We start from the raw sequence: 26,830 nt of genomic DNA, 5'->3' as shown, positions 1-26,830 counted from the left end.
CAAAGGATCCTGATATAGGGAGACAGTTTTTGTAGGGAGCAGAGGGAGAAGGTAAATGTCACTAGCAATGTGACACCCTTCTTCACTGTCTACTTTCTGTCATACAAGAACTTTGTCTAAAAATGACATGCAAGCTTTGTCTAAAAAACCTTTTGTTCACAGAGTGGCAGAGAAAATCTGACTTCCTTTTCCCTTGTCTCTCTTCTCGGTCAATAAAGTGTGGGTCACAGACTTCACATAGTCTGTTCTTTGGAGAACAATTGTGATGCACTAAGTGGAGAATAGAGAGGAGACCAAAGAACAGAGCCAGCTTTACTCTGAGTCAGACATTGTGGGAAAGAGGACTAGCCCCCAGGGCCTTCCCATCTGACCATCCCTTTAAGCTTCTCCTTCATCCCACAGGAAGGAGGGGGCTGAGTCCTGTTGCCACCAGAGAAGATCAATCAGGATCCCTTTGAGCAGAGACAGCCACATGCTGCAGCCTGCCAAAGACACAGGATGGATTTCAAAAGGGCAGATATGGCAAGCCACTAACAAATCAATCCATGTTCTATTTCTTTACAGTGATAATAGCTTTATTTTTAAATGAAAACCTATGGCATGCTTTTGCACAAAATTCAGACAGCACATGGAAGCACATATGCTGGAGCCAGGATTTGAACCCAGGAATCCAAGCATCAGGGTATATGATAAATATCCCTTGCATTTATTTCCCCTGAATTTAATAAAAGCCTGGTAACTGCTGTTTGAATCACAGTCCAGAAAGGCATAGGTAGTGATTTTGAGAGCCTGGGAACCTGACACCAAAGAACAAGCTTTATAGAATCTCAAAATAAGCAAAGTAGTTAGCATAATAATAGTCAACATGTGTTGTATACCACAGGGTCTCGTGTAATGTGGCGTGAAGGGCGCAGTGTCAATAACCACACAGACACCGGGAGCCAGGTAAGAGCAGGCGAGCTAATACCTGCTGACTCATTTATTGCGGAGTCAATAATTATTCTTCTTTTATTGAGTACCTATCCAATCAGCACGTCTGTCAATCAGCGCGTCACACCACTCGAAGCCACCAATCATTTAGTCTCCTAGAACCACCAATCATTTGAGGGTTTTGTACTTTGCACCAATGGGGATATATTTCTTATTCTATATGACTCCACAAACATGCTTATCGGGTTAAAGGCATTATACCAAAAAAAAAAAAGTATGTGAGTGATCTTGTTCCTCGCCAGAGCCTATCAGTTACGACTTATCATCATTCTGCGGTGGCACCTGGAGCTCAGAGACTTACACAATTTTCCAGAATCACAAAACTAAAGTTAGGATGCAGGTCTGTCTGATCTGATTTCCAATTCTTGGCATGGATTATTGAGTCTCAGTGGGAGGCAGATATTATGAAAAAGGAAGGAAATATCAGATCAACCCTCCTACAGTGTACAATAATGACCAAGCACCAAGATGCTGGTTTCTGATCTTAAAGGAGTCATTAATTAACCGAATGGTATGGGCAGATCATATATTCCATGTCTGCACTTTGGTTTCCCCATCTATCAAATGAACAAGGTGTAATAGGTCACTGGTTCTGAATCTTCTGGTGATCACATCACTCTCAAAGATTCAACAAATTCTCCTTCCAGAAAAAATGTGCACATGAACATTTAGAGGATACCCAATTCTGCTTTCGATTCAGTAGTGGCATCATATTCTATATTTATTATCAGATTTTCCCAGTAAGATGGAATATCTATGAATGCAAGAGACTGTCTTTTTCATGTCTGTATCCTCAGCTACTAGAACAGTACTTGGTACATCACAGGCTTCCAAAAGTTCTTAGTGGAATAAATAATTTAATGAGATACCTGGTCTCCTTGAAGTTAATTTATAGTCACATCAGTTTAAGAATCTGTGGATCAAATTATTTCCAAAGTCCTGTTTGGTTCTAAAAGATCTAAGATTGAATGAATGAAAAGGCCACTCTATTGTTTTGAATGAATAATCATGGCAATTTTATGTGCTGCAGCATGATATGTTGATTTGCAATTTTACTGACTTTTCTAACAATGAGTATACATATGTGTAGTATCATACATGATGCTCATCTTTCAGTATTAATCCTGCTTATCTCTGATATCTGTTATTTAGTTTGCATTTACTACATGATGAAACCCAGGCAAGTAGATAAATGCACAGCATTTCCTGTTTCTTGCCTGTAAATGCAAACACAGACCCATTTCTACTTAAGGTACAATTCAGTTGTATTTTCCCTTAAATTACATGATTTGAAATTTATCAGGACTTACATAATTCCAAATGCTTCCTTAATGAAGTAACAACTAAACAGGTTAAAACAGAATTTAATAGAAATGAGTCAGACTTCCTAAACAATCATTAAAACAAGAAAGCAATGTTGTGTTCAACCAGAAACAAAACTTTCTAAAAGGCATGCCAAGTATAAATTTTAGGTTGGTTGGAGTGTAGAAAAGCTAATCCATAGTGTGACTTTGGTATTTGATCATAATGCATCATGCTTAGCATTTATTCAGCATTGCTGATATCCTGTAACATCCAGTATTCATTATTCAAGCACTGTGCATGATGAATTTTTAAAAGCCTCTAGAGAAAGCTATCATGAAAGACCCTCGGTATTAAAAATTTTAAAATTAAAAACTACTGAAACAAATAGAATTCATTTCTGTTGACTTGATATGGTGTAACTACTGAGGTAATATTTCTGAAACTTGCCATGGAATATGTCACTTAATCGTTACCTTTTATTTAGCCATGATGATAACAATTTATTTGGGTTTGTGAGGAAAAAAGAAAAAAATGGCAGTATATTTGAGTTCTGTTAACCCATGGTGTTTCAAGGAGACCTTTTAACATCCAGCTAAACTGCCCTTTTTCTTCTCTAAAAGAATATTTAAAGCAAAAAAAGCTGAGGTAGGAGTGAGATTAAAATAATAAATCAAAGAATCTCCCTGCAGAAGGAGTGAGAGCTAAGAGAAGTCCAGTGTATGTCTCTATGCCTGCCAAATAAAAAGAGAACAGAAATAATATGATATTAGCATAACATTTAGCATGCATTCCCCTAAACCACTCCTCATTCCTGCCCTCTGCTATTATTTGTTATGAAGTCCAAAGTTGGGGGAAAAAAACAAGTAAAAGGTTTTTTGCCTTGCTTTACTGGCAGCATTTTTTAAATAGTTGGCTTGTCCATTTCTAGTTGGAAGTTTCCAAAATATGATTGAATTGGATGAAGGAAATGAATATCTGAACACTAAACCCATTCAATTCCTGAATGGTGTATATATGTGTGTGTGTGTGTGTGTGTGTGTGTGTGTGTGTGTGTGTGTATAAGAGAAAGGGTACTAAGGCAAAAAATAAAAAAAAAAAAAATTGTAGACAAGGATTAAAAATTAAATGAATTTTTAAATGAATTTATTCCTCAACTAAACCAGTGAATTGTGAAATTATATTGAATAAAAAGGAAAAGCACAAACAATGGGATCAGGTTATCTAACCAGAATAAACAAAAGTTTCATTCCCTATAAATGCTTCCCTACCATTCAGTCATGGAGAGGCAAGCCCGAGGCGAATATGCTAGAATTTGAGTCTTAACAACATGGCACATAAGTGTTTAAGGCCGCTCTTTCTGAAAAAAAAAAAAAAAAAAATTCATCATCATGCTGTTTAAAGTGTTAATACTCTGGACAATTCTGGAGGGAAGTAGATGAGCAGGAAAGAAAAAAGGTAGAAATCAAATTTACTTGTGACAAAAAGTATAGAGAAATTCCAAACTATTAGATAAAAAAAGCTTAAAAATTCCTTCTTAATTTTAGTTATTTGCTCTCTTTTTACCCTTTATCTCAAGGATAAATTAGTTATGTGTAACAAATAAATTAAAGTATTATATCTTGTTCTGATTTAGAATTTAACCACCTATCAGTCCAAGGAAATACCTTTCACTGAAGTACGTAGAGTTCAGATTGTAGCCACCTTTATGGGGTACATGCTACCAAGAGCTTAGAAAACCAGGAGCCCAGAATTCTTATCTAACTTCTTCTGTTTCTCCCTATTCTCTTTAAATTATTGAAACTTCTGGAGGAACACAAGAAAATTATTTTCTTTTTAAATTTATCAATATTAAATACCATTAAAAAAAACTTGAAAGGAGAAAGAAAAGGATAAGAAATAAGAAAAAGAGAAATTGCAAAGGGCTGCTTTTAAGAATTCACGTGTGAACAGGGAGAGAAAATTGAATATTTGCAGAATCGGAAGTCAGAACCAGAGTCCATCTGAGACAGTCATGTCCTTCTCCATTACCTTATCTCTCAGTATGAAAGGAAGCAGACACAGAGGCCAGGGTCTCTCCTTAATTAGTAAGCAGAAAACCAGATATGAAAGGAAAAAAGCACAACTACCCTGGAGGGAGATTTTGAAAAAGAGATAGAAAGGTTATTACTGATCACTATTTAAAAGAAAAAAAAATAGAAAGAACAGAAAGTCTTCAAAGTATCAAGGAAAGCCATGGGAAAGAAAAAGGTACTAAAACAGAAGAAACATATAGGCAAAAATTAAAATTTAACTATATTTATTCCTTCACAGAAATAATGAGTGGTGGAATTTTTAAAAGGTACTGGATAAAAGGGTAAAGAAAATAATAGAAAACAATTTAAAAGCCTCATTAAGTTCTTTCCTTACAGTCAAATGTAACAACTATACACAATAAAATAATCTTAAAACGATTGAAGCAGCAAAATAATCTTCAGCTTAGAACTGCAAAACTCCATCACAGAGAGCATCTCAGGTCACACTGGAAGGGTGTCTTCACTGTTTGCCTGCAATTGTTCCTGCTCAGGTTACTGTGAGGATTTGTAGACATTTGCTTCTCTCCCATAGATCATGAGTCAAGGTGATACAACTCCATCCAGTTTTTATCAAAGCAATGAGCCAGAAGAACCACCAAGCCACAGCCCTCCAACTTAGAATACCTTAGAATCATCTGGGGAACTTGCGAGTCTTTCTGATTCCCTCATCAGGAATGTTATTCCATTATCTGAGAAGAGGCCCAGGGGTCCACATTTTTAAATCGCATATGGGGTGATTCTAGAACAGGTGGCCTTGGAAACTCACCTCAAGAACCCCTGTATTAGAAGTTGCCATAATAATCTTGGCCCATTCGCTGCCCTGGGCAGGTCACGTTGGTACACATGAAGCATCTTGATCTGTTTCCTCCAAAACAGGAGTGAGTGCAAGTTTAGTTGCTCACATATTGGATAAATGAGGCAATTTAAAATATTTGCTAAGTTATGCAAGGCTTCTTCCTGCTGAATGCATAAATTTGCTAAATTCACTACACTGCTATTTTCCTAGGTTCAAAGGAAAGCTGTGCATTGAAAACCATTTATTTCTTAAAGTGCAATGAAAACAATCTATGTAAGTATACATTTAAGCACTTTGTTTTAAGAAAGAAATACATGATACTTGTACAAGTCACCATGTGGATTTTAAGTATATTTTTTGGTTCAATTTGAATCGCATTTTTTGGAAATAGGATTTTAAAATATCTCCAAATAAGATGACAAAGAATAGAATTAGGCAGTCCTGTGTCTCTTTGAAGCTTGCTGACTTCTGACAGCACTTGATCTTTCTACATTTTCTCATTGTTCTATGTCCAACAGTTGTCTGGCTAACTCCACTGAAATGCAGAGAGCTGTTCACATGTGCTCTTATCTGAGAGAATAGCATTATAATATTGACAGCTGATCAAACCCCTCTCTAGAAAAGAGTTTTGCTTTATTGACTCAATGGAACTTGTCATCGAAATTCCCTTTCCAGAAGTCATCCCTGTGAGTTACTTTGTGCCTCCCAGTACTATTAGGCTGTATTATTTGGCTTCAGGTTAATCTACATTTTTAGGCATCAAAAACGACTTAATTTTCACTTTAATGTTTTTTCAATTGTGAAATCTTAACAGTTATTATTTTAACAATCCATGTTCCATTGAGCACTTAAAGATAGATGTTTACAAAATAAAATATAAAGTATTGCTAGACTAACAAGGTGTTTTTGTTTGCTTTGTTTTGTTTTGTTTTGTTTTTGCTACCAAGGATTGAACCCAGGGGCACTTAACAACTGAGCCATATCCCCAGCCCTTTTTTATACATTATTTAGAAATAGGGTCTTGATGAGTTGCTTAAAGCCTATCTAAATTGCTGAGACTGGGATTATAGGTGTGCACCACGGCACCTAGCAGGTTTTTGTTTTATTATATCAGTGATGACCTACCCAAGAATTTCAGTCTTGATTTAATATGTGTTAACACATTTTTCTGTTTTTGTTGGAGTCGTAGATCACATTAATCACTTCTGGGAGAGCCTGAGGTTTATATTTATATGATAATTATCCACTTTATGTAAAATCAGTCTTCATATTATGTCCAATCCATAGTAAGTGAAGCAAGTGTTTACCCTGGATTTTCTGAGACAGTTCTAATATTAAATACTTTTCTCCTATTATCAAACTCTATAGCATACTGTAATAACCACCCATGACATATTTTTCTTTGGAAAATATAATTATATACTTTTAAAGTGACTGACTTAATTTGAGTATCTCAGGAGTGATCTTCAAACCCTGGATAAACTTCTCTCTCAATCCTGGGATCTAAGGGTGGTGACATAGTATTGATGTAAATCTCAAGGTCTTGAGAAGCTCTTGCCATAAATTACATCAGCTGTCCCTGCTTCAGTTCGAAAAGAGATTTCCCACTGAGTAGAATGTGCCTCTGGTTCAAGGTTCTCTTATCTCTTGGACCTGTGTCTGCAGCTGGTCTCCTGATAAGCTTTTAAACTGTAACCTGGGCTTGACCTCTGGTTTTTACCTAATGTCTGGTTTCTCTTACTCAGCTATGATCTCCTGGTTTTGCTCATCAGTTTTTTCCATTATGATCACTCTGGCATCGTTGGTGCAAGTTTTTCGTCTTAAATACCAGTAGCATTCCATGTGACAGCCCAGCCCTGACTACCTGCTTTCAAATCCCCTTTCTGCTAACTCGCCCAGGACTTTCCCAGGCTCTTCCTTGCCAGCCCCAGGACGTCCCCTTCCTTCTTTCCCAATCCCTTCTTCATAGCTCCTCTTCTAAACTTTGGTTTGTTCTTCCAGGTCATTTTGCCAGTATTTCCCCAGTGGATTTCTCACCATTATAGCAGAAGCAGAGATCTACTAAGAAATTCATCTTTCAGAAGAAATATATGTAAACCTTGGAAGAATATTAACATGGAACTTCCAGGGTTCAACCTCAAACATCAGGTTGTAATACATGAATACCTTTAGCTTTATTCGTATACCAAGCAGTTTATTTTAATCTATTTCTAAGGAAACACAAATATTAATAGACTGGTAAAGTTAATTATTGAGCTTATTCCTTTGGATTATGTAGAGGGAAATGAGAGGGAGGAGGTATGGAAAATGGTGGAATAAGACAGACATCACTACCCTATGTACATGTATGATTACATGAATGGTATGAATCTACATCGTGCACAACCATAGAAACAAAAATATGTACCCCATTTGTGTACAATGAATCAAAATAGAGTCTGTAAAAATAAAAAATAAAAAATAAATCTATGCAAAAAAGCTTTAACTTCATCAAATAAAGTTTGTAAATAATGCACTTTAAAAACAGGACTTTTTCTTGTACACAGTTTGATCAGAGTAATACATTTATCATTTACTTTTACATATGAAGTATATTCATATGTGAAAAAGGAAAACCATAAGAGCCTGCTATGAATGTTTTTTACCATCAAATATTGGACAAAATTATTATCTGGCAATGCAAAACCAAGTACTTTGTAATCTTTCTAATTGTAAATGCATTCCTATGTGTATATACTGCTTTCATCTTATTTTATAACCTTTATGTTCTCCAGCAATATCTACCCTGAGCTGTAGTTCTTGCAAAATCACTAGTGGTGGATTATTTCACATACCACCAGGGTTTTCCACTAGCAGTCTGCCCAAATACAATGTAACTGTAGAAATGAAGATCCTGTTGCCAATGAGATATATCAGTCATAACAATGAAAAGCAAATTTCACTCAAAATTAATGAGAAAAGAAATCAATTAACTTGCCTATAGGTGGTCTACAGAGCACACTAGTTGCATTTGAAATGTTAAGTTTATCGTGTAGGATTTTCTTTGAAGGGCTGGAGATGTTATTTGATGAACTACTAAAATGTAGGTGGTAGTTGAAGTCATGGGTTAGATGGTATTTAACAGTCTCTATGTGGCATTAAAAGAAAAGATCAATATGGGATTAATAGGAGATCAATTTTGAGCAGTTGGGACCTTTTATAATCTGCTTAAAATCATATCACGTTCTTCTAATCAGAGCTAACTGTAGAAATCAAGGGTCTGTTCCTAGAAAACACACACACACCCACAAAGTGCACTTGTATTACATACATGAAAAAGTACAACAGATTTATTTAAAACCATTGAGGAGGGAAGCAAAGCCAAACCATCATAAATATGGGTAGAGTTAAGTGTAAGCTTTTGTTAAAACCCCTGTAGTGATCATGAGGAAACTTTTTGGAAAATAAAAAAACAAAAAATGATTACTGTTAAATTTTATGGATCTTTTTGTATGTCCTGTGCATCCTCCCCCCACAGAACTATGCAATTTTGTTGTTAGCAGAACATAGACGTTTAATGGCCTTAACACTTGGCAATATTTAGTATAGTTAAAAAGTATCCTTGGCACTTCAGAGATATGGGATTGAAAGTACTTGAATATCACCTAATCTAATTATTACTTTTACAGATGAGGAAACTAAAAATCAGACAAAGGAAGCAATATCACAAATCTCATACAGACATTGCTTTCTCAATTTCTGTGACATTTTCTTTTTGATGACAGGAAGTCGCTGTCTTTGTGATTTTCCCCAGGGTGAAAGCCATGCCCAAATGTGATTTGCGTTTGTGCTTCTGGTCTGGAGGATTGGTTAACTTTATAATCCAGACCTGGTTTCCATAATGGCCGATGCCAAGAGTTTAAATTTTCCTCAAGAGTATAGCAGCATCTGCCATTTAACAGACTTAAACGTGCCAGTTCTTTTAGTAGATACTTGTTTCATCTTTGCAACAGACTTGGATATCAGGTATTGTCATCCCTGTTCTACAAATGAGGACAATGAAGCTGAAAATATAGATATGTCTTATATAATGGGTGGGCGATAAAATCAAGATTGAAGTTCAAGCCCATCAGATTGCTAAGATTTTTCTGTGCTTCTTTCCGTCATGTGATTATATCACCAAAGTGAAAGGATAAAGAAGGAAGATAGTCAAGGACAGCCAAAGAATAGTCACAGAGTCACCTATACATTAAGCTTCAAGTAAAGATGATAGGGGCCAACCTGGCACTGCTCTGTGGCTGCTCTCAGGAGAATTACAGGCAATGCTCTTCAACACTACCCAATGTGTGCTTGAACATTCCAACAAAGACCCTCATACATAACAACCAGGATCGGTTTTTACCAGAGCACACTTCAGTGGCCTCCCTTATCATCTTAATCGGTGAAATAAAATACCCTGCCACAAAGTTCTGGTGATTCTAAAAAAGACTCTGTATCAATCTGGGATTGTGCCTTACTGAGATGACATATTCTAATGTGGGCATTAAACCTAGCTAGCACGGAGCGTTATATTAATTGTGCAACCCCAGGAGTTTAGGAAACGTATTCACCAATCATTTGGGACAGTTAGAAAATGATGATATTTTGAGCTCAGGCAACTTATTTGACATGCCATGACTACCAGAAACCTTAAGAAATGAACTCCACCTTAATAAATACCAGGTGTCAATTTTATACAGAATCTGGAAAGTAATAAAGACTAGGCAGGATCACATCCAGGAACTTATTTTGGTTTGGGTAGGAGTTATGAATTTCAGTTTGCCAATATTCAAACTATCCCCTTGAATATGGCCAAGGAAAGAGACAGTGTTTTCTCCTTGACCTCTCCACTCCAGTTCAAGAATCCAAGTCCCTCTGAGAACCCCATGCCAGCTGCCATGCTAGGTCCTGTCACTCCTTGGCTTAAAAAGATACTCACGGCCCTAAGAATAAAATCCAAATTCTTAAAATGTGGAGTCTGTGGCACTTCCTGATGGTCTGCTTTATTTTTAGCCACCTCACTCATTTTACTCTCCAGTCATAGTCAATTTCTTTCCCCCCCAAGTTTTTTCTCTTCTCCAAGCCCTGTCTCATGCTAGTCCTTCTTGCTGGAACAGTCACAAGTGTATTTTCCCCTCCCTTTCAGATTCTCTCCATGGCCACACAGCGACCTCCGTCTGGCTAAGTCCCGCTCAGTCCCCTGTTCTCAGGTGGCCATCATTTTCCCCAGGAGCTCTGTCTTCACTTCCCAGGTCTGGGTTAAGTGCCTCCCCATGAAGACCTCACCATCCTCTGTACTTCTCACAATTCATTAGAATAGCTTATTCTGAGTGCTTTTTTGCTAGTTAGACTCTAAGTTCTATAACAACAAAGACATGTTGGCAATTAGCAAATACTTGTTGAATGTCCACTCTGTGCTAGACATTTGGGACACTGTGACAAATTAGATATAAAAGATCTTTTTGTCTACCCTACCCAACGTTGCATCTTAACAAGATCCACATAACTTTCCTCTCAAATGAGGTTTATTTCATGATAGAAGACTTACATAGGGAAATCTATAACCATTTTCTTACCTGCATGTACAGAAGGCAGAGCAACTACATGATGAAATCCCACTATCCTGGAAGGTGGAATTACACTGGTTTTGAGGGCAATCACCGGAGACCACTTTCTGACTGGACTAGATTAGGCAGCACTTTGGTGGTTCTTTGGAATACTATATGCCAAGCCCTATGATAGCACCATGAAAGAAATTGTTCTTGACCTCCTGAAGCCAATGTATCTCAATGTAATCTGAGCATGAACCCAGGTAGTCTTAATGGAACTTCTTTTTCCATTAATAATAACAAATTTCTTCAGCACTAACCTACCATAAAATTACCTTTCTGCATGATAGCTAATTTTCTTAACAGAATTTCTAGTATACGGTATGCATGCCAAGCAATCAGGGAACGTAGAAATGAAGCAGTCTGTGAATATCAACAGCACAACTCTGCCATTTCTTCCCCAAAGTTTAAATTTTGCTGAATATACAAACTTAAGACTGTATCTCTAGCCTAATAGCCCCTGAACCAAAATAGGCACCACTTTTAATTATCCTAATACAATATCATGTAAATTCAGATCATCAGTGAGAATGGAATGAGATGATAAATTAATTCTTCAGCAATCTGAATATGGAAAGCCCCTTCTCTTGGTGTAATTTGTGCTACTCAATTGATTCAGAAAAAAAAAATTATTTATCATGGATGAACTGAGGTTTTAGGGTGTTATTGCCATCTGAGTGTGTGCCTCACTAATATTTTGATACAATAAATGCAACACATACATGTTTGAATTTTCACCCATTGAGCCGGTTATATACCATTTTACATCTTTCCCTCAATCTGAGGGCCCCTGGGAAAAATGGAAGAGGTTGAGAGAGAGAAAGAGACAAGCAGAAAGAACGTGATGGAACAAAATAGTAAAACATTACACAAAATGTTTGAGATGAAAACAAATGAGCCTGCCTCAGAGCTGGGCTGGTGAGAGAAGTTTGTTAGTCTTGAGTCTGCAAGAGAGAAATGTGTCATATATTAAGAGAAATTTTGAACTTCTGAACATGCATGTGAATTTCTTCTTTTCCTGAATTCCTTCAAAATTTTCTTGTAGGAAAAGGTACCGATACTACAAAGTAGAAGGAAAACTCCTTACTGACTGAAAACAGCAAAAGAAGTGATCCCCCACCTCTCGACAGGGTAGAAGAACCAGATAGTAAGTCATCTACCTATGTAGAATTCCTAAGTTTAGGGCACAGGGCCACCAGGCATCAGGACAAGACACCAGGAAGGTCTGTGGTTGAAAACAGGGAATTATACAGTCTTCACACTGAATGGAGGTCATTTCTAACTAGTGATTATAGTAAAAGCCAAAGTTGTCTAAGAAAGGAACTTAGAGCAACAATTTATATCATTTAAATATTCATAGCAATGAACCTGCCAGTTACCCCAAAATGTGTGGTGGAACTATGCCGAGACCCTGCAGAGAAGGCACACTGGGGGGTGTGATGATGGCAGGAAGATTCCAGGGAGGGGAAGTTTTTCAATTACTACCTCAGGAAATCAACAAATCATAACCAAAATTGACATATCGAGGAATATCAAAATGAACCAAAGATCTAAGTGTAAGGCATTTAACTACTAGAAAAAAAAATGCGGAAATTATCAAAGACATTGGTACAGGTAGTGATTTTCTGGATAGGCCCCTAAAAGCACAGGAAACAAAAGCAAAAATTGACAAATGAGATTACATCAAACCAAAAATCTTCTTCACAGCAAACAGTGAATAGTAAAGAGACAGCCTACAAAATGGGAGAACTCTTCATCTGACCAAAGGTTAATATCCAGAGCATGTAAGAAACTCAAAACCTTAACAACAAAAAGACTAGTAATACAACTTTTAAAAATAGGCAATAATGAGCTAAATTGATACTTCTCAGAAGTACCAACAAATATACAAAAAATGCTCAATATCATTATCCACAAGAAAATTGCAAATCATAACTACAATGAGAACTTGTCTCAACTCCACTTAGAAATGCTATTATCATAAAGAACAAAAAATGCTGGCAAGGATATAAAGTAAAAGGAGCTCATACACTGTTGGTGGGTATATAAATTAGTAGAGTCATTTTGGAGAAGAGTATGAAGGTTCCTCAAAACATTCTAAATAAATCTGTCATACGATCCAGCTTCTCATTTCTGGGTATATATCTAAAGGAAATGAAAACAGTATGCCAAAGAGATACTTGCACACCAATGTTTGTTGAGGCACACTGTTCACAATAGCCAAGGTAGGGAATCAGCCTACATGGTCATCGACAGATGAGTGGATAAAGAAAGTGTGATACGTATATACAATGGAGTATTATTCAGACATGAAAAAGAATGCAATTCTGTCATTTGCAACACAACGTGTAGAACTGGAAGACATTATGTTAAGTGAAATAAACGACAGAAAAATAAGTACCACATTTTTTTCTAATATGTGGAAGCTAAAAACAAGATCAATTGATAGTAAAATAGTGGCTACTAGACATTGGGAAGGATGTTCCGGGGGGAAGGTGGTTGGATTTGATAAGCTGCATGCTACATGCATGTATGGAAACCTCACACTGAACCCCATGAGTGTGTCAATCAATATGTGCTACTACATAAATAATGGAATAAATAAGTAAGTAAGTAAGTAACAACAAAAATAAATCAACAAGGAATACTGTTTATAAATATGGAGGAAATAACAGGAAAAATACAAAATTTTAAAGTTGTTGCCTCTGGGCCATGAGGCTGGAATACAGGATTTAAAAAAGAGAGGAGAAGGGACCACAGATTTAGGGACTTCTAACTCTTCTAATCTAATTTCTTAAATGACGTGCATGTATTACTTGGGTAAAAAATCAAAAGAAATTTAAAAGGAAGAGAAGTGGGTAGGTTGAATGCCTGCAATTGTGTCACATTAACCTGGAAGAAATTTTATTACATAAAATCCAGGCCACCAAAGTTTGTAGTTTGACTCTTCTTTAAACTTCAACCTAGTGCATAGGGTTCTTTAAAAAAAAAAAAAAGAAAGCAAAAAACGCTTTTGTCTTGTTTGCAGCTGTATTTCTAGTGCCTAGCACTGTGCCTGGTTAACATGGGCACCTTAAAAGTACTTCTTGAAGAATATGTAGAAAGATTCAGAACTGTTAGTTAATAAACTATTCCTGAATTAATTAGCATGGGTGGGGAGGAAGGAAGTTCTAAGGAACACTCAACTTGCAAAAGGCCAAATATAACTGGGAGCTATGCCAAATGTTCTCCCTTTTAAGGAATCAAAACCAGGGTAAAGTCAGGGTCAGACCACTCATAAAGGAAAATGAGAATTAATTAAGTTCAAGGTGGTATATTTGAATTTAATTTGTTTGGTAAATACTTTGGTTATATAAGGGGTAGAACTTATGAACTGACGAGGAATTCATATCCCATATATATTCTTGTGATTGAATTTTGGCTTATAAAAATAAAGTTTTCATCATCCAACTTATATGGCTATTTAAGAAATTACATTAGAGACTATGCTTTCTAATTAGGAATGCGAATCTGTGTTTAAGAGCATGCATTTATTTACTCTGGTTGCAATAACGAGGTACCATAAACTTAAATGACAGAAATTCATTGTTTTGGGGGCTAGATATTCAAAATCAGTGTTGTCAGGGTTAGTTCCTCCTGTGGTGTGTGAGTAAGAATCTGTTCTGGGCCTCTCCCTTATTTCTAGCAGTTTGCCGACAGTCTTCGGAATTTCTTGGCCTGTAGATGCATGAGTCTATCTTTGCTTTGATATTAACATGGTACTCACCCTGTGTGCATGGCTATGTCCAAATTTCCCTTTTATATAAGGATGGATATAATAGATCAGGGGCCTTTAATAGATCAGGGGCCTTTAATAGGGATATAATAGATCAGGTCATAATAGATCAGGGGCCTTTTCTACTCTAGCATGACTTCATCTTAATGAATTACATCTGCAATAACCACATTTCCAAATAAGGTCATATTCTGAGGTACTGTGGTGAAGTTTTCTATGTATAAATTTTGGGGAGACACAATTCAACATGTAACAGCAGAAATTTTCATTCTTCTACATTTTCTTTTTTTTTTTTTTTTTTTTTCTGGTTTAATAAGGACTTGTTTATTTTGAGAAAAAAGGTCCCAAACATCAGGCTGTTCACAAAAATAACCCACAGTATCAACTTTAGAAAACAAAGACCATTACACTAATTATTCTTCTAGAGGATGCATTTAACATGCCAACTCTCATTCACAAAAATACATTGTTACATTTGTGTTGAACAGCCCCACACTGGACTATTACGTGGGGGATAACACACATACCTCTAACTCAAAGCTGCTCTCAGGTGCTACAACTAAATGAGATTGCCTTTGCAGTTAGGGAAGCAACTACTGAAATCATGTATAAATGGAAAGAACTGTACTCCCTGCATAACAAGAGATTATTATGGAGACAGTTGATAAAAACCATACATCCTTTTTATTGTTGTCATAAAGAGGTATCAAAATTAAAAGCAAAAATTACAGGGTAAGACTTAACAAAACTACTAGGAGCGTCAAAGGAAGTGAAAATGGGACTAGACGCAGGGCAATATGAATTAATGAACATGGGAAGGACAAAGATAGGGAGAACAGTGAGCATGTGCTGAAGATACTAGGGGAGAGGATCTGGTGAAATTTTGATCTTAGACAAGCGCCTAGGTAAAGAAATAATGGGATAAGATTTCTAAACCCCACTATGTGCTTAAGAGTCATCCTCGCCATTGGCGCTGTCTCTGTCATCCTCTCCTTCCTCTGCCTCTTTTTCATCATCCTTGATCAACTCCAGCTGGTCATCCCCCATCTTCATTATCATCATCATCCAGTAGGTCCCCCTCCTCAGCAGAGTCATCTGCACCCCCCTCAGACTCCATCTTCACATTAGTTTCATCTTTCTTCAGGGAGCTGCTGCTCTGCTCCTCTTCTGATTTATCATTCTTCGTCTCTACTGCTTGTTTACTCTGCTCCTTTTCAATTTTTTCCAGGCTTTCCAGGAGAGAGTCCACTTTTTGTTTTATTTGGGTCAGCTCCTTCTTAATGGCCTGAAAGTCATCTCCTTTCAACTTTCCAGACTTAGAAGAAGATCCCCGCTGTCCACTCTTAGAATTGAAGCCACTTTTGCCCCTTCGAGAGGTGTTTCCTGATACACGCTGGCGTTTAGAGGGCACTACAGCCCTAGCAATAGGAGGAGGAGGAGGAACACGTGCTGGGTAACTGTACATCCTGTCATAATAATCACGTTGAAAATCATAGTCCAAGTCAAAAGAGGAGCTGAGTAGAGGGGACGGAGAAGGGTGTTCTGGTACTGACCCGTACATCTCCGCTGCAGATCGTTTCACACCTGCTTTTCCTCTGTTCACTTTTGACTCTGCAGCCAGATTAATATCTAAAACCTGGCCAGCAATCATTCTTCCATCCTCTCCGGCTACAGCAGCCCGGGCATTTCTCTCATTAACATACTGGACAAAGGCAAAGCCCTTATGGACAGAGCAACCCACAATTTTGCCATACTTCGAGAAGATTGCCTCCACATCAGACTTCTTGACCACCAGAGTGTTGAGATTCCCAATGAATACACGGGAATTCATGGAGCGTGGATCAGTCTTGTTGGTAACGTTGCTAGCCATTGTGATTGATAAGGTTTTTCACAAAGGTGCAAGAATGTAGCTGAAGATCAAAAAAATCTCACTCAAGCAAAGTTCCACTAACTTATATATTTCAAGTGATTTGTAACCAGGAGGCGGGAGGGAGAAGAGATTCGATTCTGAATCTCCTACTCCCAGATTCTATGTGAAGAAGCCGACCGCTGCTCGAGGTCAGCAAGGCGGCCGCAACCGCTCAGCCTTCGTCTCTTCACAAAATGTCTTCTACATTTTCTAACATAATAATCCTCCATCTTTCTCTATAGAACTTTGATCCTATAATTTCGGAGCCGCTTGCAGCAAAATTATAGGTGCTTTGATCCTATAATTTCATTATAAACCTTTTCAAATCTCCCTCAGACATGAATATACTATTCAGAAAGATTATTGGTTGCATACATGGGATGTGCCTGATTCTGACTGTTAGACTGGTGTTCGGGAAGATTATGCGTGTCCTTGGAAACCAAAGTTAGTAGAGCAAGTGTCTGTTTTCTGGAAGAAAACACTAACAGCTGAGAGAAGGAAATGTGAAATTTTGAATCAAGTGAGTTGGGAAAGGAAGAGGATTCAACAGTATAGAATCCAACTGGAAATCACAAAATCAAAAGAGAAGGACCTACAGCTGATACATGGGATGAAACTGAAAACCTAAGGCACTTCTGTGAAGAAACACAAGCTGAGCAGAAGTCAGAGAGTCTGCCGGGAAACACCTTAGAGTCAAGCTGTCACTGGATATTGTCATTTGTATGCTCCTTGTGGCATGAAATAAGGGCAAATGACATAGACTTAGAAGATCAAGATAAAGGGTCATTATAATTTTTATGATTTTCATTGCAATATGAAATATGAAGAGCTTAATATAAAACTATATCTGAAGTTAGTTTTACCTTGAGCTATTAAAAACAACTAAGAGTCACAATCTGTGTGCTTTGCATCACAGAAAACCTTGTGTGGATTTAAGTAGCAGGAACCACTCAAAGTGAGGGAAACCAGACCTAAAGGAGTCGTGACCCTTGTCTCAACCATCTCTGAAATTGCACCACACACTAAGGTGTATGTAATCCTAGCCCCACATGAACACCACTGTTACAAATGCAGCTGTATAGACAGAAATGTACATCCAAGTGAATGTAGCACTTCGAAGTCATACCCCCAAAAATATATTTTATTTCACAATAGTTCAACATAGTTTGGAGCTTCTGCTTTAGAATTTATACCTCAACGAGGGTTCCATGGGTGAATCTCATTCTATAAAGCACTAGGTATGCCAGAAATGTTATACTATTTTATTTTCAATTTAATTAACTTTGACTCAAAGTTAATTGCATGGGTGGTATGAAAGTCAGTATTAGTTATTGCTGGATGTTTCTCTTATATCAGTTCCTAAAATCCAACATAATCACACACAGAAATCCTACATGGAGCCAAACATGTGAACTTCTCAGGTCTTTGGGATACAGTAGTAACCATGAATACTGTCTTTCTCCCATTTCTCAAGGTTTCTTAACATCTAACATCTCTGCTGCCAGTAGCCATAGGGATCTTAATAATACTTGGACCATTACTCAAGACTCCATCCGTATGCACACATATATGCTGTGCAGTTACCTCTCCTTCTATCAGGGAATGTTTGATCAAGGCTCTGGGTGCTTTTAAGAGTAGATCATGGATTCCAACTTTCAGAAAAATCTGAACATCACTTTATACCCAGTAGAGAGTTACCTCTTACTTCAAATTCTTCTAGCTCCTCCTCCTGTGTCTCCATTACCACTATCCCTTAATATCATAAACTAAAGCAGACTTTCAAAAACACAATCACATCAAATCTAGAGTTTATGTACAGGAAATCAGTGACGAAACAAAATGTTCCTGAGGATGAAAGAACAAAAAGAACCAAGACTCTGGAAACAGGGGAAAAGAACCCTAAAACTGGGGCTAGGGCTGTGGCTGAGTGGTAGAGCGCCCACCTAGCATGTGTAATGTGGCGGGCGAAACCCGGGGCCCAGGGTTACACCTCGTGCATCTAAAGATGGCGACTGGCAGAGAGCAAACGGCGTCCTGATTATGCCTGGAGAGAGGCAGGAAGCGTTTACAATTGGCTGTATGATAATCAGTTCAGCTGCCTAGCCGTGGACAGATATACTTTACATGTATGCTTGAGCAAGTGATCACTTGACCTTTAACAGGATTGGATGGACATATCTGGTTACAATTGCTTATGCATGAGACTGCTTATATATTGAAGGTGTGTTATTTGAATAAAGGGAAGCTGCATCATGAACTTCTGAAGTGTATGTGTCTTTCCTCCCGCCGCTTGGGCTGTAAGAGAAGCGGCTGCGGAGCCGCTTGCAGCAACCCAGGCTAGAAGCAGCGGTTTTCAGTAGTGTAAGGCCCTGGGTTCAATCCTCGGCACCACATAAAAATAAAAATATTGTGTCCACCAACAACTAAAAAGTATGTATATTTTTTAAAAAGCTCCCTAGAACTAAGCACAACTTAATATTTCAATAAGTTATTACTGTACTAATGTCCAACTGTCATTAAGGCAGTTATCTCAATACATTATAGTGATGTTTTATTTCTTTCAATAAGTTAGTAATGACATTCAAGACACTACCACCATAAGAACATTCCTAAGATCATGCCAAGATTCCTGAACATGATTCTAAAACAAGAATTTAATATTGGAACAATGGCAAAGTCATCATTGAATTTGATTCTCTTGCCTGTTTTCTCAGGAAAATTGGGAATGGTCTAGGGGTATTTTAGGCATGGTTCCTCAGTAATGGCTAAGATGAAGATTGGCAGCAGGAAATTAATTGATAAACTCCCATGGATTGACATCTATAGAGAGGGCAGGTGGGGTTGGGAGTAGATGTGCTACAATGCATTTCAACACAGGCCTCACCCAATCCAGGACATCTGGAGACCTGGAGGCAAGGGTTCTCCACCAACCTACCATGATTCATGAGTCAAGGGAGTGACCTTCAGTAGAAGGTAATTTCTGGGGAGCAAGTCAACTAAGATCCATAGCCACCAAAATTACTAACTGCTGGGATAAGGAATTCTGTCATTCCTAGGAAAACCTGGACAAACCACAGCACCCACTACAGAAAAAGTGTATATTTATTGAGGGTGAAGGCAGCAGCAAGCAAATCAAAATACAAAGGAAATGAGAATTACCCATACAACACCCCATTTTCATTGATACACCCCTCACACCCCTCTGGAAAACATACTTCTGTCGTTCTCTTGTTACTCTTGTTGCCAGGCAATGGTGTACCTGATGCCTTGAGGAGTTTTCAGGTAGAAGAAAACAGGGAGGAAAGATCCAGGAATTACTAACATGAACTAATAAAATGGAATTTGACTTAATAGTACCTATGAGCATCTGGCTTTGAATAGAGTGACTGAAAAAGGACTGGACTGGTCTGTTTAAATATCAGAATAAATTTAGTTTCCCTGCTACTATGTGGGAATGAGGGATTGTCCAACAAGAGCACAATTGTGTGTGTGTCCACCCAGTCTTTGGTTTGAATATACCTGATGTATACTTGTCGTGTGCCTGACCACTTAGTCCTTACACGTTACTTTTGTTCAGAAATAGGAAAGAAGACATTACAAAGCTTGCCTTGTGTTCAAATTGCCAGTAAGTCTAGAGCTGTGATTCAAACCAAATCTAATTCCAGCATCTTTCAACCATTGTATTGTACCTCTTTGGGAGTTTACTGAGATTGTAAGCTGTCCAGATATCTTATTACATTTATGCTGCTATAACAAAATACCATAGGCTAGGTTATTTATAAGTAATGAAAATTTATTTCACATAGTTCTAAAGGCTGAGAAGTCTAAGATCAAAAGTTACAGCTGGTTTGGTGTCTGTTGAGGGCTGTTCTCATTCCAAGATGCCCTGTTGCTATGACCTTTGATGACGAATGCTGTCTTCATGGAGGAAGGCAAAGGGAGGACTCTTTCCACCAAACACTTTTATAAGGGCAACAATACTATATCTACACACATATGATTCTACACATATAAACACCTCAAAAGAGAAGACATCATAGAGAGTAATCCAATTCATGAGGCATGACTTTCTCACCTCCTAAAGGCTCTTAATACTGCTGCATGGGGGATTTCAACCCAAATGTTGCAGGGGACACAAACATTCAAATCATAGAACTAAGTAAAAAGAAGGAAGAGGTGAGGAAAAAGGGAAGTACTGGGGACTGATTTGGAACAAATTATATTCTATGCTTTTATAAGTATGTCAAAATTAACCCTAATATTTTACAACTGTAATAGACTAATAAAAATTTTTTTAAATAAAGCAACTTTGAGCACCAAAATAAAATGTACAAAAGATAATACAGTGCCAGAGGATCTCTAAGCCATCTCTAGTCATATTGAGACTTTCAGGATATCCCAGAACCAAGACTTGGTGCCCAGATATGTTAAGTGGACCATGCGTTCTGTTGGCCTGCCAGTGTCTGCTGCAGGTCGGAGCTCTGGACTATGTATCCTGTGGAGCAGTTGCCTGGAGAAGCACTCAACAGATCACTGGGAAGGGGGCATGAGTCAAAACCCAAAGTTGTTTCTATTTTTGACCCAGTTAAAAAGAAGAAGAGGGTAGGGTGGGAACGTATGGACCTAATCGTGGTTCTGTATAAGCTGTGTGTAGTGTTCAAGTTCATGTGAGGAATTGAACTAACATCTAGATGGAGTTCATACTCTGACCATTTATTGTATGTTTCAGCATCTTAAAATCAATAGGATGAGAAATCATAGGCTTATTTAACATTGCCTTATCATTCTGTTTATTTCAGAAATGTTTGATAGAGTTGTTTGACTATTTTTGTTCTCATTACAATATTTTTTTCATCAAATAGATGTTCATCACTTTCCATTCTCTGAAAGGCACTAGTGTAGTTTGTGCTCTTGTGCTATGACCTTTGAAATAATTCATAGTTAAACTAATGAATGCTATTCCCTCATTTTCCAACCTCAAAGCTAGCAAGTAACTGCTAGAATAGTCTGTGACCTATAAGGAAAGAATGCTAAAAAGCTTATAATTATTAGAGAATAATACTCTTTTCTGCAAAGCAACTGGACAGTGAACTTCTTGTTCTAGAGAAAGTAAATAATAGAAATAAAAACTGATTTCTATGTGCATTTTTATATAATCCACAACTTAAGTTACACTTAAACTCAGTCAGGAAGTATTTTATTGATCATATTTGACATATGCCTACTATGTGCTGGAGTCAAATATTCTCATTACAGAGACTCAAAATGAGTGAAGGTCTTACAGCCTAGAGGTAGAGAAAAACATGTAAAAAAGACATTTAAATTCATTTTGGTTATTGAAACAACAAAACCATGTACACAATAATTGAGGAGGGAGTGTATGATTCCATGGGAATGACAAAGAAATATCCACAAGGTGAACATTCCTAATTACCGGTTCACATAGCACCATGACTCTATCTTTTACAGTACTGGTCACACGTGCAGTTCTCCATTTAGCCAGTTGTCACTTGATGAGTTTCTGTCTTCTCCAATAATATCATTAATATGAAATCTCCTCTTGGGCTCGGAGCACCTCGGTTCCAGCCAACCACGAAATTCTCAATACACAGCATAATGTTCTTTTAGTCAGCTTTTTTATTTCTGTGATCAGAAGACCTGACAAGAACAATTTTAGAGGAGGAAAAGTTTGTCTGTTGCTCATGGTTTCAGAGATCTAAGTCTTAGATGGAGGACTCCATTCTTCAATGTCTGAGGTGTGGCAGAGTATCATGACAGAAATGTGTGGCAGAGGAAAGCAGCTGGGGGCATGGCGGCAGGAAGTAGAGAGGGAGAGAATTCCATTCAACAAAGACAAAATATACACCCCAAAGGCACCCCTCAATACCCTACTTGTCTACAGATACCACCCAGTTAATACACTGATTAGGTCAAGACTCTCATAACCTGATCATTTCACCTCTAAGCTTTCTTGCATTGCTTCACACATGAGCTTTAGAGGTCACCTCACATCTAAACCATAACAAATGTATATAAAAGACTCTCAGTTACTTTTTATTGAATATTATTTAATATTTGTAGAAAAAGCATTCCTAAAGGAAGGTTATGATTCCTGAGTTGGCAGAGGAAAAGAACAAGGACAGAAGAGGAGGGGATTTCAGGAAAAATGTGCAGGTAGTACATGCAAATGGATGGAGGCATTTGTGCTTGGTGCCAGGGTATAAAAACCTCACATGGGTTTTGTAAGGGAGCATGATAGAAAGCAAAAGGAAAAAAAAGTATGCAGGACACGAGAGATGTTTTGCTAAGCAATTTCAGCTTCTTCTCCTAGTTATGTAATGGGGGGGGGCACTAAAGCATTTTATGCAAATGACTCAATCTTAAAAAGACCTCTTTTTTCCAGTTCTGTGTTCATTAGGATTTTTAGTTTGCAAGGAACATGAGCTCATTCAAATTATTTGAGTGAGAGAGGTTTATTCTAAGAACACACATGCAAGTTAGAGCAATGGAACTGTCAGTAATCAACCAGACAATATGGAGTCAAGTTAGACCTTGACTTTGATAGGAGCAGTTTCATTAATATGATGGGAGCAGACACCTAATGATCAGTAGAACACATAACTTATGGGGAAGAAATGTAGTTATTGAAAATAAGCTATATTTTCAAGAAGCTAGAAAAGATAAGGAGGTTTCTGGGCCAACTTGATGCTGAGAACCTATGCTTCAAGAAACTTCCTTTCCAACACACACCAAAAATGGGTGTATATTAAACACACACATGCATGCACACACAGAAACACATCCATCAAATATATGGTGGATATTCATGTAGATGAAAACAACAGAGAGTGGTTAACAGAGGCACAGTTTTCTGGGTTTTGCAGTTTCAGCAAAACATTAAGAGATGCTGGATCAGAAGTCAGTCAAAGAAGTTCTCTCATAGTCAAACATGACTTCAGCTTCAAGTACTGCGTGGAGACATGGATCTGGTAAGTCTCTCCCACAAGCAAAAGGATGTAGGTGAAACATAAGACCTAGTGCTTGCTGAATAAAGTTCAAGGTATGTAGAAATCATGGGTCTATGGAGGCATGGGGGAAAGGATGTTTCTCCAAAACGGAATCAAGCTGCCTTCTGTCTTCAGCCTGGATTCCTCATATTCCCAGCCATCCCATGGGGGCTGTAACTTCAAACTGTGATTACAAAACCTAGTACTCTCTTAAAGACCCAAAGTATACAGAAGGAACATTGAATTCCCTATACAGATAAGGATAAGGGGGGCAGGAGGGCAATGCGTGCTTGTACAGTTGGAAAGGACATGCATGTGTGTGTATGTAAGAGAGAAAGAAATAGACAAATGGAAAGAAGGAGTGGGAAAGAAAGAAATTCTCCTTGTTCAAAATAAATCATTATGCAAAAATTCCAAAACATACCAAGAAAATCTGATGTTAAGGATCAAAATCAACAATCAGCTAATGGAGTTTTCCATATGGTATTTATTTTATAACAGTCCAACAAAGCCAGCCACGATGGCACATAATCCCAGAAACATGGGAGGCTGAGGCTGGAGGATCATAAATTCAAGGAGATCCTGGGCAACTTAACCAGATCCTGTCTCGAAATAGAAAATAAAAAGGGGTTGGGGGGGCTGAAGGTATGGCTCATTGGTAGGGGACTTCAATCCTCAGTACCTTAAAAAAAGCATTCTGACAAAGACTTAAAAATATTAAGGATATGAAAGAAATAATTGATGACATAATTTTTATTTAAATAGAATAGAAAAATTATTGAGCAAAAATAAACACAAACATAAGACCAAAGATAGATACAAAGATAGATGATGAATGTGTGTATAGATGTGATAATTACAAATTGTAGAAAAAATTTTTAAAACTGTTAATGAATTTGAAAATGCAATGGGTGAGATAATTTCTAGACCAAACATAGCCCAAGAATAAATTAGTAAGCTGAAACATAAAACCAAAGAATTCTAACATGAGGAAACAGAGACAAATAGGGAAACATAGGTAAGAAACTAGACTGAGAGGCCCCAGCATTTAAAAAACCAGACGTCTTGAAGGGATTAAAAAAAAAAAAAAAAAAAGGAAAAATGAACACATTCAACTTTAACACATCAAATGCATTCCCTTCTTTTACTTTTTCACAGGATGTTGATTGTTTCAGTACTCATGTCCAAGACTCTTCTTCATATAAAATAATTATTGCCACATCAATAGCTGTTATTTAGTGACTTGTCTCTCAAGAAATTTATTGGAAGATTTAATTAAGTAAGAGCCCTGACAAGGCGATATATTTCTGAGAAGTTGTAGCATGCTACAAATGGCAACATAAGGTCAAATGCCAATAGTTTTATCCTCAAATGAACTGCAGCAACTTCCCTGAAATGCACTCCCTGGAATTTGCAATTGTTATGAAATGGAATTTATAATTAAAGGAAGAAGCTAATCGTGTGCACTGGACTAGAATGAAAATCACAGAACTTCAACTTAAGTATAAATAAATTCGAAGAAAGGAGCAAAGAAAACTAACATTTTTTGATAGTTTACTATAAATGGCGCATTGGATAATTTTACTTCTAACACTGAAGTTAGAACTCACAATGGTACAATGAAGAAGTTTCATTAAAGAGGTAGGAGATTTCAGATTTTAAAATATGGTAGCAATATTTCCAGTTAATGGTTTTATGAAAAGGGGTCATGGGGAAATAGAACAGCAAATACTTCCAACAGTCTGATGGCTGAACTTATCCAAGGACTGTGATGCATGTGCACAATCCAGCCTCAGGGTGATTAAAACTCCCCAGTTACCCTGTTAGGTTGTCTACTTTCTCCATAGACACCATCCTCTTCCCCATTATGATGACCCCAATAGAACTTGTCTCTGTTTCTACATCTCCTCTATTAGAATCCAAATACCATATTCTACAGACCTTACAGTGGAAAAGTAAATATAGTATAAAACTACTAAAAAGAAATCTGGGGGTTGAGGAAGAAGCTCAGTAGTAGTGACTTTCCTGAACAAAGTGCTGGGTTGGATCCCTAGCATGGGGGCGGGGCATGAACACTGGAGTTCTGAGGATTCAATCAGAAAATTCTGTATGATTCTGCTTTTAGGCATTATTCTACTCAACTATGAAATGGATATGTTAATATATACATGGAATGCAGGGATGAGTACTTGTACACATAGACATAACTTTTCAAATTGGTATAAGGTAAGGTCACAATTTATAGTCACAACACTTTTTATTACAAGTTTTTGATCTGGTACTCTGGTCAAACATCACCTAACCTAAGAGTTGCATGCCATGATATTGGATACTACACATATTATTAACCAACTTTTGAGCTGACATAGGCCTGTCAGTGCTAGCCAGAGTATGAAGGGCACAGTTTTTCTAGCAGTAACTATCTAACTGAGCTATTTAACAAAGTTCTGGATGGTTTCAGATGTTATTCTGAAGTCTGCAGTACCCGCTTTCTGTTTAGCCAGTTCACTGCTTCATCTTCAAAGACATAATTGGTGGTAGGCTTGCTTAGCTCCAGTTTTACCTTTATGAAGAGTCTAAACTCTTCAAAAGAATGGTTCATAGTTTGCAATTTGCATTAACAAAATAATTCACAATTAAACATTTTTACTCTAAGACAGCTTACACCACCCTTAGTCTTTAAAGCAAAAGCTGTTAATGGAGTGAGCCTCATGAGTGAAAGAATATCTCTTGCCATGCTTGACACCCACCCTAAATTGACAAATCTGAGCTTTGAAGGCAAGATAAAACATTTGGAATTTTGTGATCATTTACCCATGATCAAAACTAACTTCCTTTTTGGGAGAAGAAAATTAATATTAAACCTCATTTGAAAATCCCCAAAGATTTTTCAAACACTACAAGTCTTCAAATCAAAAACTGGATGAAGATAAATATGTTGAAACGTGGGATTTGTTTCTTCTAATATGTACATTTTTTTTTAAAGTTCAGGAAAAGGGCATTTGAAAAATGCTAAGAGTTGTATTGAGTCCAAAACACGCACCTCACGGAATTGTGAAAAGAGATTCTTGATTTCCCATGTGCCCTTATGCACACAATATTGCCCAAAAGATATATTAAGGAATAGAGGTAATTTGAAAACTCTTGGAGACCTAGGGTATGGTCATTAGTGTGAAAAAAAAAAAAAAACAATTCCCATATATTCACAAGTAAATTTGGAAGGACAACTCCCCAGGATGGGAACTAGTCCATCAAAATGGTATTGTGACCCTTTAACTCTCAGGCCCCCTCCTCTGTAATCAGTAACTGCATTCTCCAATACAGGTGACTGCAATGATGTAAAGTGTCC

General features: G+C 37.5%; 1 protein-coding gene and 1 long non-coding RNA gene across 4 annotated transcripts in view; both read right to left on the bottom strand.

Moving 5' to 3' along the window:
- The window catches only part of LOC306663133, a 123,358-nt gene that overhangs the window by 59,049 nt on the left and 37,479 nt on the right, over positions 1-26,830 (bottom strand). For both annotated transcript variants that reach the window (XR_013764369.1, XR_013764370.1), the window contains exon 2: positions 7,923-8,056. This is a non-coding gene — a long non-coding RNA (uncharacterized lncRNA). The remainder of the gene's footprint in view (positions 1-7,922; positions 8,057-26,830) is intronic.
- Positions 14,928-16,671, bottom strand: LOC306664803 (heterogeneous nuclear ribonucleoproteins C1/C2-like). 2 transcript variants are annotated; one of them, XM_079145904.1, is made up of 2 exons: positions 16,543-16,671; positions 14,928-16,496 (listed from the first exon to the last, which is right to left on the bottom strand). In XM_079145904.1, exon 2 carries the CDS (start codon positions 16,433-16,435, stop codon positions 15,602-15,604), a length of 834 nt encoding a protein of 277 aa, XP_079002030.1. In that variant the 5' UTR covers positions 16,436-16,496; positions 16,543-16,671; the 3' UTR covers positions 14,928-15,601. The 2 variants fall into 2 exon arrangements, with proteins under 2 accessions (XP_079002030.1, XP_079002031.1); XM_079145905.1 differs by having other exon boundaries at positions 14,929-16,079; positions 16,119-16,665.

This window comes from Sciurus vulgaris (genome assembly GCF_902686455.1).
Source record: "Sciurus vulgaris genome assembly, chromosome: 6".
In the NCBI taxonomy this organism is placed as follows: domain Eukaryota; kingdom Metazoa; phylum Chordata; class Mammalia; order Rodentia; family Sciuridae; genus Sciurus; species Sciurus vulgaris.
Note: the sequence above shows the minus strand (reverse complement) of the source record. Positions and strands in the feature narration are given on the sequence as shown.

Coding starts and splice junctions, on each gene's coding strand:
- LOC306664803 (XM_079145904.1), bottom strand. CDS start 16,435: ATGGCTAGCAACGTTACCAACAAGACTGATCCACGCTCCATGAATTCC.